Below are 12,680 nucleotides of genomic sequence, written 5' to 3' on the forward strand. Positions count from 1 at the left end.
TTAACTGATGTGTGCCAAGTAAAACAAACAGGCTTAGTAATTAGATATTGTAGTAAGGGTGTTGTAGCATTAGTTTGACACCGACTTCAAAATTATAAAATCTTTATATAATTATTTTTCACTTTTTAACCGACTTCTGTAAGAAAAGGAGGTTATCAATTCGACTGTATTTTTTTTTTATGTTTGTTACCTCATAACTTTTAACTGGGTGAACCGATTTTGATATTTTTTTTTTATTTGAAAGGTATAGCTTCCCGAATGGTCCCATTTTTTTGGTCCATGTCTGACAATGGTATCCATGAGAAAATCACATAAGTCTTAAATTTGCATTAGGCATGTGCGCGACTAATAGCCGAATAACTCAATGTTGCGCCAACCGATTTTGATAATTCTTTTGATAATTTTATTTGAAAGGATACACTTCAAGGATAATTTGGTGAAAGTTTGGTAAGGTTTTTCAAATATAAAATATTTTTTATAACTTTGTGTTTTTCAAATACAAAGTTATAAAAATTTGCAAACGTGAGATTAGACATGTTAAAACCGGATCGGGAAGCGCGTGTTCAGACTCAACAGGCTCGAATTGAGAACGCATTAGGCGGAGCGCACCGACAGATGGCACCAGATGATGCAGTATGGTACAGAAATTATAGGGGTCCTAACAAATGGGTGGCAGGACGGGTAGAGAGCAAATTAGGTAGTTCGGATTACACAATTAGATCGGAATTTGGAACCGACGTACATAGGCATGTTGATCAATTGAAGCGCAGATATGAGCTGCCGGTAGCAAGGCAATCACGGGTAAGTAGCGGTCGTAGTTCTTTGGGGGCGTGCTGTGACTAGAGAGGTGGTGTCGGAAGGCGGCACGGCCGACAGTCAAGTGATGCACGAACAAAATGAGGTTCAGTCGTCGGACTCGCCCGGTTCGAATGATAAGAACCAATCGGTGGAATTACCAACACCGAGCCCCGATGCATCATGTAATAAAAATAGTAGCGATATCCCTCAATGTTAACGGGAATCACCTAAGGCCATTAGAAACCGTAAACCTCCCCAACGTTACGGCTTTGAATTGATTAATATATCTAATTAATTTAAGTATTTATTAAGTATTAATTAAGTATTATTTGTAATTAAAGTAAGTATTAATTTAAGTATTCATTGTTATATGTCTTTAATTTAGGGTGAAGGTGATGTGTTGGCATTACTAGGTAAACGCAATTGTGCATAGCCAGTCTTGCAATAAACGTTAATTGGGAAGCACGTCTTTATAAGAAAATGGCTGATGAATCAAAGCTACATACATTTACAAATAGGAATTAGGCACATTTATAATTAATACAATAAGGATTTAATCAAACTAACTATCCGAAAAGTCAAGGACAGCCAGCGGCAGAGCTCCGTGTCGCACCAGAACCTAGACTGCCCGTCTAATACCCGTATTGTCGTTTTTATAATGTTTAGCAAATGAATCTATCGGTAGAATGAGTAAGCATTTATGACGCGCTTTACTGCGCCGTGATAGGCAGGTGTGGTGTAGAAAATTATAGGTAACTTGCATGGATGGCGATAGCTACATACCATTTGCGCTATCAAGACAATTTCTATTTCAAAATTTCAAAGAGATTAAATATTATATTAACATCGTAAATACAGATATGTTTAATAAATTTTGCCTTTGAAATAGAAAAAAAAATGAAAAGGAAAATTGGTTGAACAAAAGATCCCGACTGTTAATCCAAATTAATAATTGGGCTTGCGCTGGTTTCTTTTTCCTTTTAATTTTATGATGTGAGATTTTTTGTTCAAAACGCTCTATTATATCTCTTCTATCCAAATTAGACATTACTCAACGCCATAGTTTTTATAATAAAGCAAAAAAATCTGTATCAGCGAGTGGAAACCTTACCCAGGTTGAGACATTAATTTTTCCATGGAGACACTTCCGTTCCCCGCTTTTCGCCGAATTGCGTGTGGCCTACGCCGCGCTTTGCTGTGTTAACATGCCGAGAAAATATTAAATATTTCATATCCCCTGAGTAGAAATCGAACCCACAACCGGTGGCGTTGAAACTCACACACAAGCGTACTACGTGCCGTACGTCGTACGTGCTTACTTTGATGGGTAAAATTTTGGATTAATTTAAACAATATATAGTCACCGCCTCTTACAAAAAAAATTAATACAGGACCAAATCAACAAATATTTCAAAAATGTGACTTTTGGCACAGTTATAATGATCAATTATCTACATTACTTTCGTATTCAAAGGGCATACTCGATAATCTTGATAATAACTTATATTTAAGTAAAATTTAAAGTTTGATAAGTGGATATATAAATGAGACCATACCGTGAGTCACTCCACGCAGAGGACACGTTATACTCGTGACACTGACGGCATATAGACTGTCGTTTCTGGATAAGTTTAGTTAAAATTTGTCTAAGAATTGCTTTTAAGTGATTTTGTAAGTGAAATAATAATGTGAGTACTTCTTTTCTTTTTTAATTGTTAAGATCTTGAATAATCTGGTAATGAGCCAAAAACACGGCGTTGAGTTCTGCCACTTACCACGCAATGCCTCCAGAATTCGAAGAAAAGTAGACTCCGTTCTGGACGCATTGCGAGTCGAGTGGCGGAAATATACGCTGCGCTTTGTCCTATTTGTTTAAATGAAAATTATTCATTGTACGCAGTCATGGTTACGAGATAGATGACAAAATTTCAATTTAATTATAATTGTCAATATATTAAGGTGCTATGCTTTTTACGTGATGTTCTCTAGTATTATCGACCCTCTGCTCACGAAGATCAACCTAGATCTCCCCCTTTTGTTTTATACATTTATCTTCTCTTTCATTCTTTCGTCTCTCAATGTCCACTTTACGTTTATATAGGTCATTAGAATAACATGAAGTACGCTACAATTTATGTAATGAATTTGTATAATGTGGTGTTAGCTACCACCATGATATTGAAAAATTATGAATTTCTTAAGCAAATTTTTTCTCTAGATGTTATTCCTGATATGGTCGGCGGTACTGGTAACAGTGATAGTACTGTACTTCAAGAAGGTGTACTCCAGATTCAGTGACAATGGAGTAAAACAACTCAAGCCGGTGCCTTTATTTGGCAACATGGCTAGCGTTATACTGCGGCAAAACAACTTGGGTGATCATTGGGACACGTTTTACAATACTTTTAAAGATGAAAGGTTAGGAGACACTTTGGCATTGTGTATTGGAAAGCGTATTGAGTAAACTGTTTTAGATTTAATTAGAAATATTTGATTCCAGGTTTATTGGCAGATACGAGTTCGTTAGACCAAACATAATGATACGCGACCTTGAACTAGTAAAGAAAGTGACGATTAAAGATTTCGAATATTTCATAGATCACAGAGGATTTACCGATGAAAAAGTAGAGCCACTGTTTGCCAGGAATTTATTCAATTTAAATGGTAATATACATTCTTGTTTATACTATTACGTATTATTACTCTTGCGGCATTGCCAGAGTGGTCAAAAGAAAAGCTCAGAGTTGTGTACAACACATTCTAAAGTACTCAGGTAGGTAAGTTACTTGAGGCACTTACTACAGTGCAGGAGGGTCACATTAAAACGATTAACGGGATGATTTTTTTTTAATTCTTGAGATTTATTCGTTAAGCCAAACAAACACTTCAGCTAAATTATTTATAAATGAGTTACAATCTAATATAAAATAGTATAAAAAATTTCTATAAGTAATTTAATAATCGCTCAAGCAAGTCCCTAGCTAATTAGAACAATATGTTTTCATCAAACAACACTAAAGTCAAATATTTTTTGTTCCAAAATTGCGAAAAAAATCATGTTCTATTTAATATCACCCAGGCGAAGAATGGAAAGATATGAGGTCAACTCTCAGCCCCGCATTCACAAGCTCCAAGATAAAACTGATGGTGCCCTTCATGGAGGAAGTTGGTGACCAGATGATGAAAGCACTGAAGAAGAAGATCAGCGAATCTAAGAGTAAGCAAATTATTACTTCTTCTATAACCATTATCCATACTGTTTCCGAGATCTTTATTATTTCTGGATTTATCTAACTAATATTAAAGACAGTCATGGCGCAAGTGTGTGACTGTAAACACAACTGGCTGTTGGCTCGTTGCTCACTCGTGGAAAGGAAGGAGGAATATTTCTTTAAAATTAAATTTTGATTTCTTCGCTCTGGTTTCGAGACAAAAACTCACGTTGTGTTCCGCCACTCAACATGCAAAGCCTCCAGAATTCGGTGGAAAATGGGGAACGGAGTTTGTTAACACTAGGTTTCCTCTGCCTATCCTGCTGTGTGCGGGATACAGCGTGAAGCTAATTTATTTATTTTTATAAGTAAATACTACAATTGTAATTGTAAAAGGATAATTTAATAATCTATTCTTTCCAGCTGGACATATAGACGTGGATTGCAAAGATCTAACAACACGTTACGCCAACGACGTCATCGCGTCTTGCGCTTTCGGCCTCAAAGTAGATTCTCATACTGATGAAGAGAACAAGTTCTATGAGATGGGCAAATTAGTTGCCACCTTTAAGTTCCGTCAAATTTTGATTATCTTCATACTTGCCGCTGCTCCAGCTCTTGCTAAGGTAGGTAGCGTTATTCTTCTATATCGTAAATTAGAAACAAAAAAAAACTAGTTGTCTGTAAATTCGATTTACGGACGGATAGTTTTACGTGATAACGACATGTTATAATAATTTTGTAAAATATTTTTTTATTCTTTTTAATTTAATGCTGTCGGAATTTTGTTTTTGATAATTATAGTATTCCTTTTTAAATATTAAGTTGATTGGTAAAACAAAATAAACAAGTAATCCTCAGCAACCTTTTTTACGTGGTTCTTAAAGTGTGAAATGAAAAGTACCGTTTCTTCCAGTTTGCGTACGAATTTCCAGAAATCCTAATTTAGTGCTCCTAAAGTACCAACATGGCAAATTTCAAATTTTGTAAGTTGTATCTGTGTTATCTCAGTTTTTTACTCAATAATTGAAGAATTAAAGTTGAAGGTAATGTTAATATGAAATTAGAAATAATATTAAGGCGCATATTACTTATAGTATCTGAAGCTCACGCTTTTACCAAACCGTGCGAAGGACTTCTTCATCGACCTCGTAACAAATACCATGAAGAACAGAGAGATGAAGAACATCATCAGGCCCGACATGATTCATCTTCTCATGGAAGCCAAGAAAGGTTTGTTTTTCAAGCTTCCAATCGGGGAAATATGTTATTTCAACTGCTAAGAATACAACATTATAATATAGACAATTAATAATAAGTTATGTTTGTATAGTCATTGTATATAGAAATATAGAAGTTTCATACTCAACTACTTTAGATAATAATCACCCAACACTTGTTGTTATATACAATTCCATATAAATAAGATTTATAAATATAATATAGAACATCGTGGGCACTTTTTAATTTGTCGGTCTGTCTGTTTGTCTGTGCGTTTGTTCACGCTAATCAACAAGAAACGGCTTAACTGATTTAAATGCGGTTATTGTATTTTGGGAAACTTGTTTAAGCATTTAGTTTTTATTTTATTTCGATCAGTTCAAAATTAAGAAAGTTATATCAATTTAAGCAACATTCTCAATTTTGGTTAGATCCAGAAAGTTCTAAAATAAATTCTTCAATGATGTGCTAATATTTTGCTTACAGGACGACTCGCTCATGAAGAGAAAGCAGGAAGCGATCAAGACACTGGATTCGCTACCGTTGAAGAGTCAGCCGTCGGCAAGAAATCTGTTGATAGAGGTATATTTGAAATTGTTTTAATTCAATATTCATGTAGAATGTTAATTATAATAGAATTTGAAAGCTGTTTCTCTCATGAACGTGACATATAATATGTTGTTTAAATCAGCTTCACGCTGTAGCACATACATAGCAGGGTAGGCAGAGAGAACCTAGTGTTAAGACACTCCATTCTCCTTACTTTCTGCCGACTTCTGGAGGCATTGTGTGTTGAGGGGCAAGACTCAAGGCCGCGCTTTGCCTCGACACCAGAGCGATATTGTTTATATTTAAATAATTATATATATATCACTTCCTCGAGCGGGGATCGCACCCACAACCGTCGCGTTACATTCACACCCTTGCGCCAATGCGCCTCGACGGCCTATATGTTTCGAAAACACTTAAATTTTTTATTATTCGATCTTCGTTTATTTTCTTTGTTACTTTTGTTGTATTATATTTTTATTTGTTCTGTAAAAACAGTATTTAAAATCCTTCTATGTATATTTTTTTTCTAGATTGGTCTGACAATGACTTAATAGCTCAAGCAGTATTGTTCTTCATCGCGGGCTTCGAAACCATATCTACAGCGATGTCCTTCACATTACACGAACTGGCCGTACATCCTGAAATACAGGACAGATTGGTAAAAGAGATAAAAGAGCAAGATGTTAAGAATAATGGCAAATTGATTTTATTTGCAGGAAAAGGAAGTATTGACCGTCAATTTTTGTAATCTTATACAATAGTAACTGAATATTGTTGATTATTCACACCTACATACTTCCCCCTGTAAAATAAAGATAAATTAGATTAAAATTTTATGGTACGTTGTATTTTAAATATAGCTTTAGGATAACATATAAATTTCTTTTGTTCGTAGAGATTCTAAGATTATGGCCTCCATTATTGACTTTGGACCGAATCTGTGTCAAAGATTACAACATCGGTAAACCTAACAGTCAGGCTACCAAAGATTTTATTGTAAGTATATATTGTTATTTCTTTAGAAACTATTAGATAACTAATAAAGTTAAAAATAAATAAATAACCCTTCGTGATGACGATATAGACTAGTCACGTCTTTTTTTCGTACAACTAGGACCTGGGAACCTAGTGTTAATTCAATCCGTTCAAATGAAACACAGTCACATCCAGTCACGCACTTATGCCCCATGAGCCACAACTCCTTCATAGTCGCGTAATAAAAAAAATAGTACCACCTCAGATTAAGTGATACCAAGCTGCAAAATCATTAACGCCTTAATTTTAGTGTTCTTAAAAGTCCATTTCGTAAGTTATTCATGGTCGCATCATAACAAAGGTGACTCTGCGCCACGACTGCGTCAGCGATTTAATATTTTTTGTTTTTAATGCAATAGGTAAAAAAAGGTGAACTGCTTACCATCCCTGTATGGAACTTCCACCATGATCCAGAATACTTCCTTGACCCCCTTAAATTCGATCCTGAGAGATTTTCAGAAGAGAATAAACATAAAATCAACCCCATGGCATACATGCCTTTTGGTGTTGGCCCTAGGAATTGTATTGGTAAGTATTTTTAAAGCTAAGGTAAGCTTCTTTTTGAGGAATAGTGAAGCACTAAGTTGGTTTCGAATGGGAATAGAACGTACAACCATCATATTTATCAGTCGACTAAAAAACACATTCTAACGTTACAAAAAATGCTCAAGATTAAGATAAATAATATTATAGATTTTCATTGTTTTGATATCAAAGTAATATTATCAGTATTTAAAATATTAAATTCATATGACGCATATAGATCTTGCATTATTAATAAAGTAATTAATGATTATAATCGGCAAATGACGATAAAAAGTATCGAAGTTCAATAATAATGATAATATGCTATTGTGTTATTGTTTTTGTAAATATTCGCTTATAGCCCAAGATCCCGGATCCGCCAGATCTACATAATTTTAGCAAAGCTGAATTTTTGAGGTTAATCTATATATATAAAAGGACTTGTCCTCACTGACTGAGGTAAGACGCACGCACAGCCGTAACCGCTGTGCGTAGAAACGTGAAATTTGGACAGATGTTTACTTTCGTAATCTGGAGATCCACTAAGAAGGGATTTTGAAAAATTTTAACCCTAAAGGGGTGAAATAGGGGTTGAAAGTTTGTATGGAAAAAAAATTAAATCAGCACCGATATTTATAAAATTTGAAATTTAGATTTTTAAAAGTATTTAATTGAACACGTGTTTCATCGTTTTCTAGAATTCTCCCCCTAAGGGTGCAAATAAGGGGTTGAAAGTTTGTATAGGTTTTTTTTAAATCGTCACCAATTTTTATAAAATTTGAAATTCAGACTCTTAAACGTATATAATTAAACACATGTTTCATGGTTTTCTAGAATTCACCCCCTAAGGATGCAAATAAGGGGTTGCAAGTTTGTATGGGAAAATTCTCAAATCGCCACCGATTTTTATAAAATTTTAAATTTAGACTCTTAAAAATATTTCATTGAACACATGTTTCATGGGTTATTAGAATTCACCCTTAAATACGCAAGCGAAGCTGCGCGCGTCCGCTAGTAGTCTAATATGTAATTAAGACTGTAGGCGTACTTACTAACTTGAAAGTGGTTATTAGAAAATATTTGTATATAAAAAAAATCCTATAAAATACTTTGACACGACCAATTTTGAAATTGACTTGAAAAAAAACATTTACTTTAATTACTCATATTTTTCTTTTTGTATTTTTTTCATACGTCTCTTAAAACAACTTACACAAAAATGTACACACAAACACTACTTTAACAAAAAAATATGTTACGACTCTTTATGCATTGTTTGCTTACTTTTTATTCGAATTAGCAATTGTTAAATGGCGTTATCCAACGCCGTGCCTCGTCTGAACTGATCCGACCACAATTTTTAAATACAAACTTTCTGCCTTTTTCTTAAATTAACGCCACGTTTAATATTTTATGAGCCCGAAAAAAATAACAAAAAATTATTGCCCCAAGTGAAAACTCATAACCATTGCGTATGCAATTAGAACCCGACGATGATTATATTTCAATTTGTTTCCTCCAGGATCAAGATTCGCCCTCTGCGAGCTCAAGTCCCTCCTTTACCAGATCCTACTGCAATTCGAGGTGTCACCGTCGGAGCGCACGCGCCTCCCCGCCCGCCTCTCCGCCGACTCTGCCAACCCTCTCTTAGATGGCGGGCACTGGCTTAGATTTAAAATACGAGATTGAAATCTATTAAACATTTGTTATTTATTAGCATTTTACTTATCGTGTGCGTTATTTAAATAAATAGTCATTAAAATATTAAACGAAAATTTCAATTTGACAAGTTTAAGTATTTATTTATGTTTAAAGTTATTTAATTTATTAAACTGGAGTTTAAAACAGTAATATAGGCAATTGTTATAGTACTTTTTGAAAAAATCAACAGAAATAAAATATTTAGTCTTCCCATATAGAAATGATTAAAAAAAAATTTAAAATTATTTTTTACTTTTTAGTTCGTTATTTGAAGTCGGTTTTTGTTTTTGTTGAAAAATAATTTATTTTACGATTTTAAGTGTTGGGTAGACTTTTAATCTACGAAACTTTAATCTTAATTAGGTATTATTTTTGTGCAAACTAGCGATTTGGCATATTGACAGGAACATCTATACTTATAATAATCTATATCATATATTAGCAACAGAGGCTGCCACCCAGAGTTGGAGGGAGTTTTGCACCTCTCAGGACCGCGAGAGCCAGTATGGTTTCATGCCACAGAAGGGAACAGAAGACGCCCTCAACGACCTGCTACACCATATAAAAAGAAAGATGACACAGGAGAAGAAAATAGTACTCCTCGTCTCCCTAGATATAGAGGGTGCCTTCGACAACGCGTGGTGGCCAGCATTGAAACATCAACTGGTGCGGAAACGGTGCCCCAAAAACCTGTACGCGTTGGTGGCCTCATACCTGCAGGATAGAAAAGTCGTTGTCAACTACGCCAGAGCAACCAGTGAGAAGGGCACCACGAAGGGTTGCGTCCAAGGATCCATCGGCGGACCGACGTTCTGGAACCTTATCCTGGACTCACTACTACACAAAATGGCAACCATGGGGATACACTGCCAGGCCTTCGCGGACGATGTGGTTCTCGCATTCTCTAGCCACAGCCCTAGTGAGCTAAAAACCCAAGCCGAGACCACCTTAGCTGAAGTGCAGGACTGGGGTAAACAAAATAAATTGAGATTTGCCGCGCACAAGACTCACGCGATGGTGATCACGAAGAAACTCAAATATGAAACCCCTGAAATTTACATGTCCGGCACTCGGCTTAGCCTGGTTTCGGAGATAAAGCTCCTAGGGCTCATTATTGACTCCAAGTTAACCTTCAACGCGCACGTATGGGCAACCTGCAAAAAAGCCGCAGATATATACAAGCAACTGGCGTGCGCGGCAAAGGTAACTTGGGGACTAAACAGCGAGATAGTGAGAACTATATACGTGGCGGTCATAGAGCCGATCGTCCTGTACGCGGCATGCGCGTGGTCCTCTGCGGCTGAGAAGCTGATGGTAAGAAAACAATTAGACTCGCTTCAAAGAGGATTCGCCCAGAAAATATGTAAAGCGTACAGGACGGTGTCTCTGGTGTCGGCGCTAGCCTTATCTGGCCTGCTCCCACTCGACATTCGAATTCGAGAGGCCGCCAATCTCTATAAGACTAAAAAAGGACACAGCATGGACTTCCTACCGCCAGGACGTGAAATGGAGCGCAGGGTGGGACCTCTACAAAACCCACACCCATCACTACTCACAATAACGGAGTACACGCACTTGGAGAACCTCGACCAGGAAACCCTTGAGGAACATCAAATAGCCGGTCCCCAAATCTTCACCGACGGCAGTAAGATCGAGGGCAAAGTGGGAGCGGCCCTAACCCTGTGGGACCAGGGAAGGGAAAAGAGGTACTCCACTTTCCGCCTGGAGCCGCACAACACCGTCTTCCAGTCGGAGATGTACGCACTCTTCAGGGCAATAGAGTTGGTGGGAAAGTCGAAAACGAGCGCCGTAAACATCCTAAGCGACTCGAGATCGTCACTGGATCTACTCAGATCTCCATCGACGACCCACCCGCTCGGCCTACAAATGAAGAGTCGCATACAGGAAATCCAAAGCGAAGGCAGAACTGTGCGGTTCTACTGGCTCAGGGCCCACGTAGGAACACCGGGCAATGAAAGGGCGGATGAGTTAGCAAAAAAAGCGGCAACCACAAAGAAGACGGCACCGGATTACGGCAAAGTGCCAATCTCGTACGTCCGAAGGCGGATACGCGAGGAGTCTGTAAAAGAGTGGCAAGCAAGATATGAGGCCTCCCAAACCGGTTCAGTGACCAAGCTATTCTTACCAGATGTTAAGAAGGCATACAACCTGGTGAGAAAAATAAAATTATCACCCACTGACACTCAGCTACTGACCGGCCACGGGGGCTTTGCTGCCTACCTCCACAGATTTCATCTGAAGGACAGCCCATCTTGCCTCTGTGATCCAGACTGCGAGGAAACGGTGACTCACTTAATCGTGGATTGTCCAAGGTTCGGATCTGACCGAGCGATGCTGGAGGTCAACATCGGTAAGAACCTAGACCAGCGATCGCTCTACGCCATCCTAGACTCGGAAGCCTCCAGAACACCGTTCCTCACGTACGCCAGGAAAGTCGTCTCTACAGCCAGAAATTGTAACAGCTCGCAGCGGCACCCGCACCAGCGCCACCACCACCACCACCATCGCCCCAACAGGCATCTACAGCACCAGCACCTGCACCACCTTAATGGGGAAAAGAAAAAAAAAAAGAAAAAAAAAACAGGAAAAGGGGAAAAGGGAAAGAAGAATATATATATATATATATATATATATATATATATATATATATATATATATGACGGCGCGCTGCTATGTATTAGTTTTAATTATAATTTCGCAATTAATACCTTTTGGATGTTAATTGTTTTATGTAATGGATTATATTAGAAGAATATTTAAAATGGAGCGGGTAACCCCGAATAGGGTAGTAGGTGTAGCCACGAGGAATAGCAGATGTCATTGATTGACAGCTATGGCGTGAGATGTTCACCAATTAACCTATTGGCTCCTAATCTATTGTAATTTTGTTAATCTTGTGAGATTTGTTGTAGAACTGTTATGTAAACAAGTAATAAGACATTGTGGAATATAAGTGTGACTTTTATTTAAACATCTCTGTTGCTACAACGCCCACAAATGAATAGTGAAAGCCAAGACCGCTTTGAGGCCCCTTTTGATGCTTCTACACATATATATATATATATATATATATATATATATATATAATAACTAACAACAAACATATATAGATGTACAATATTAATAAACTCTAAGCAAACCAAATTTGTCGGTCGGGATCTCAGCCGACCCCCCTAGTATCATAATTTAGTATAATTATAGTATAAATAATAGTTCTAGTATTAATAATAGATAAGATACATAAGATGTTCCAAAAAATATGTGCGCTAACTAATAAAACAAAATAATGAACTAAAAAAAGGCATGGGCAACATTGAGCCCGTGGATGTAGTATAAATAAAAAAATAAATAAAATTCTACATCTATACTTATAATAATTCTGTAGAAAAGTCGTTTCTGTACATTGAAAATGATTTAAAAAAATTGCCAAGGTGTGAAACGATAACTAACAGAATCCATTTCCAGCATTTTTGGAATTTTTGTCTGTTTGTCGATTAGTCTGTTTATCTGTTTATGTGAACACGTATCACGTAAAAAGTACACAACAAATTTAAGCAATCTATACAAAAAAATTATAAGTAACTCAGAGAAGGTTTTAGTTTTTATTTTATTGAA

The 12,680-nt window shown here is 36.8% G+C and overlaps 2 protein-coding genes across 2 annotated transcripts; both read left to right on the forward strand.

Moving 5' to 3' along the window:
• The first annotated feature begins 2,335 nt into the window (after positions 1-2,335).
• Positions 2,336-9,132, forward strand: LOC146531709 (cytochrome P450 9e2-like). Its single transcript, XM_085198183.1, has 11 exons — positions 2,336-2,486; positions 3,017-3,216; positions 3,299-3,462; positions 3,878-4,015; positions 4,434-4,636; positions 5,108-5,243; positions 5,718-5,813; positions 6,314-6,527; positions 6,650-6,779; positions 7,178-7,346; positions 8,866-9,132. The coding sequence occupies exons 2-11, from the start codon at positions 3,017-3,019 to the stop codon at positions 9,030-9,032; spliced, it is 1,617 nt and encodes a 538-aa protein (XP_085054309.1). The 5' UTR covers positions 2,336-2,486; the 3' UTR covers positions 9,033-9,132.
• Positions 9,133-9,557: 425 nt separating this feature from the next.
• LOC146531710 (uncharacterized) lies at positions 9,558-11,990 on the forward strand. Its single transcript, XM_085198592.1, has 2 exons — positions 9,558-11,581; positions 11,978-11,990. The coding sequence occupies exons 1-2, from the start codon at positions 9,558-9,560 to the stop codon at positions 11,988-11,990; spliced, it is 2,037 nt and encodes a 678-aa protein (XP_085054718.1).
• The last annotated feature ends 690 nt before the right edge of the window (positions 11,991-12,680 follow it).

Source organism: Heliconius melpomene, chromosome 15 (assembly GCF_056956725.1).
Source record: "Heliconius melpomene rosina isolate 202511_hmr_F chromosome 15, ASM5695672v1, whole genome shotgun sequence".
In the NCBI taxonomy this organism is placed as follows: domain Eukaryota; kingdom Metazoa; phylum Arthropoda; class Insecta; order Lepidoptera; family Nymphalidae; genus Heliconius; species Heliconius melpomene.

Excerpts from the sequence above, each read along its gene's own strand:
- LOC146531709 (XM_085198183.1), top strand. The coding sequence starts at position 3,017 with ATGTTATTCCTGATATGGTCGGCGGTACTGGTAACAGTGATAGTACTG. Across the intron at positions 5,814-6,313 it reads CAAGAAATCTGTTGATAGAG|ATTGGTCTGACAATGACTTA; the intron begins GTATATTTGAAA and ends TTTTTTTTCTAG. Across the intron at positions 6,780-7,177 it reads AGGCTACCAAAGATTTTATT|GTAAAAAAAGGTGAACTGCT; the intron begins GTAAGTATATAT and ends TTAATGCAATAG.
- LOC146531710 (XM_085198592.1), top strand. The coding sequence starts at position 9,558 with ATGCCACAGAAGGGAACAGAAGACGCCCTCAACGACCTGCTACACCAT.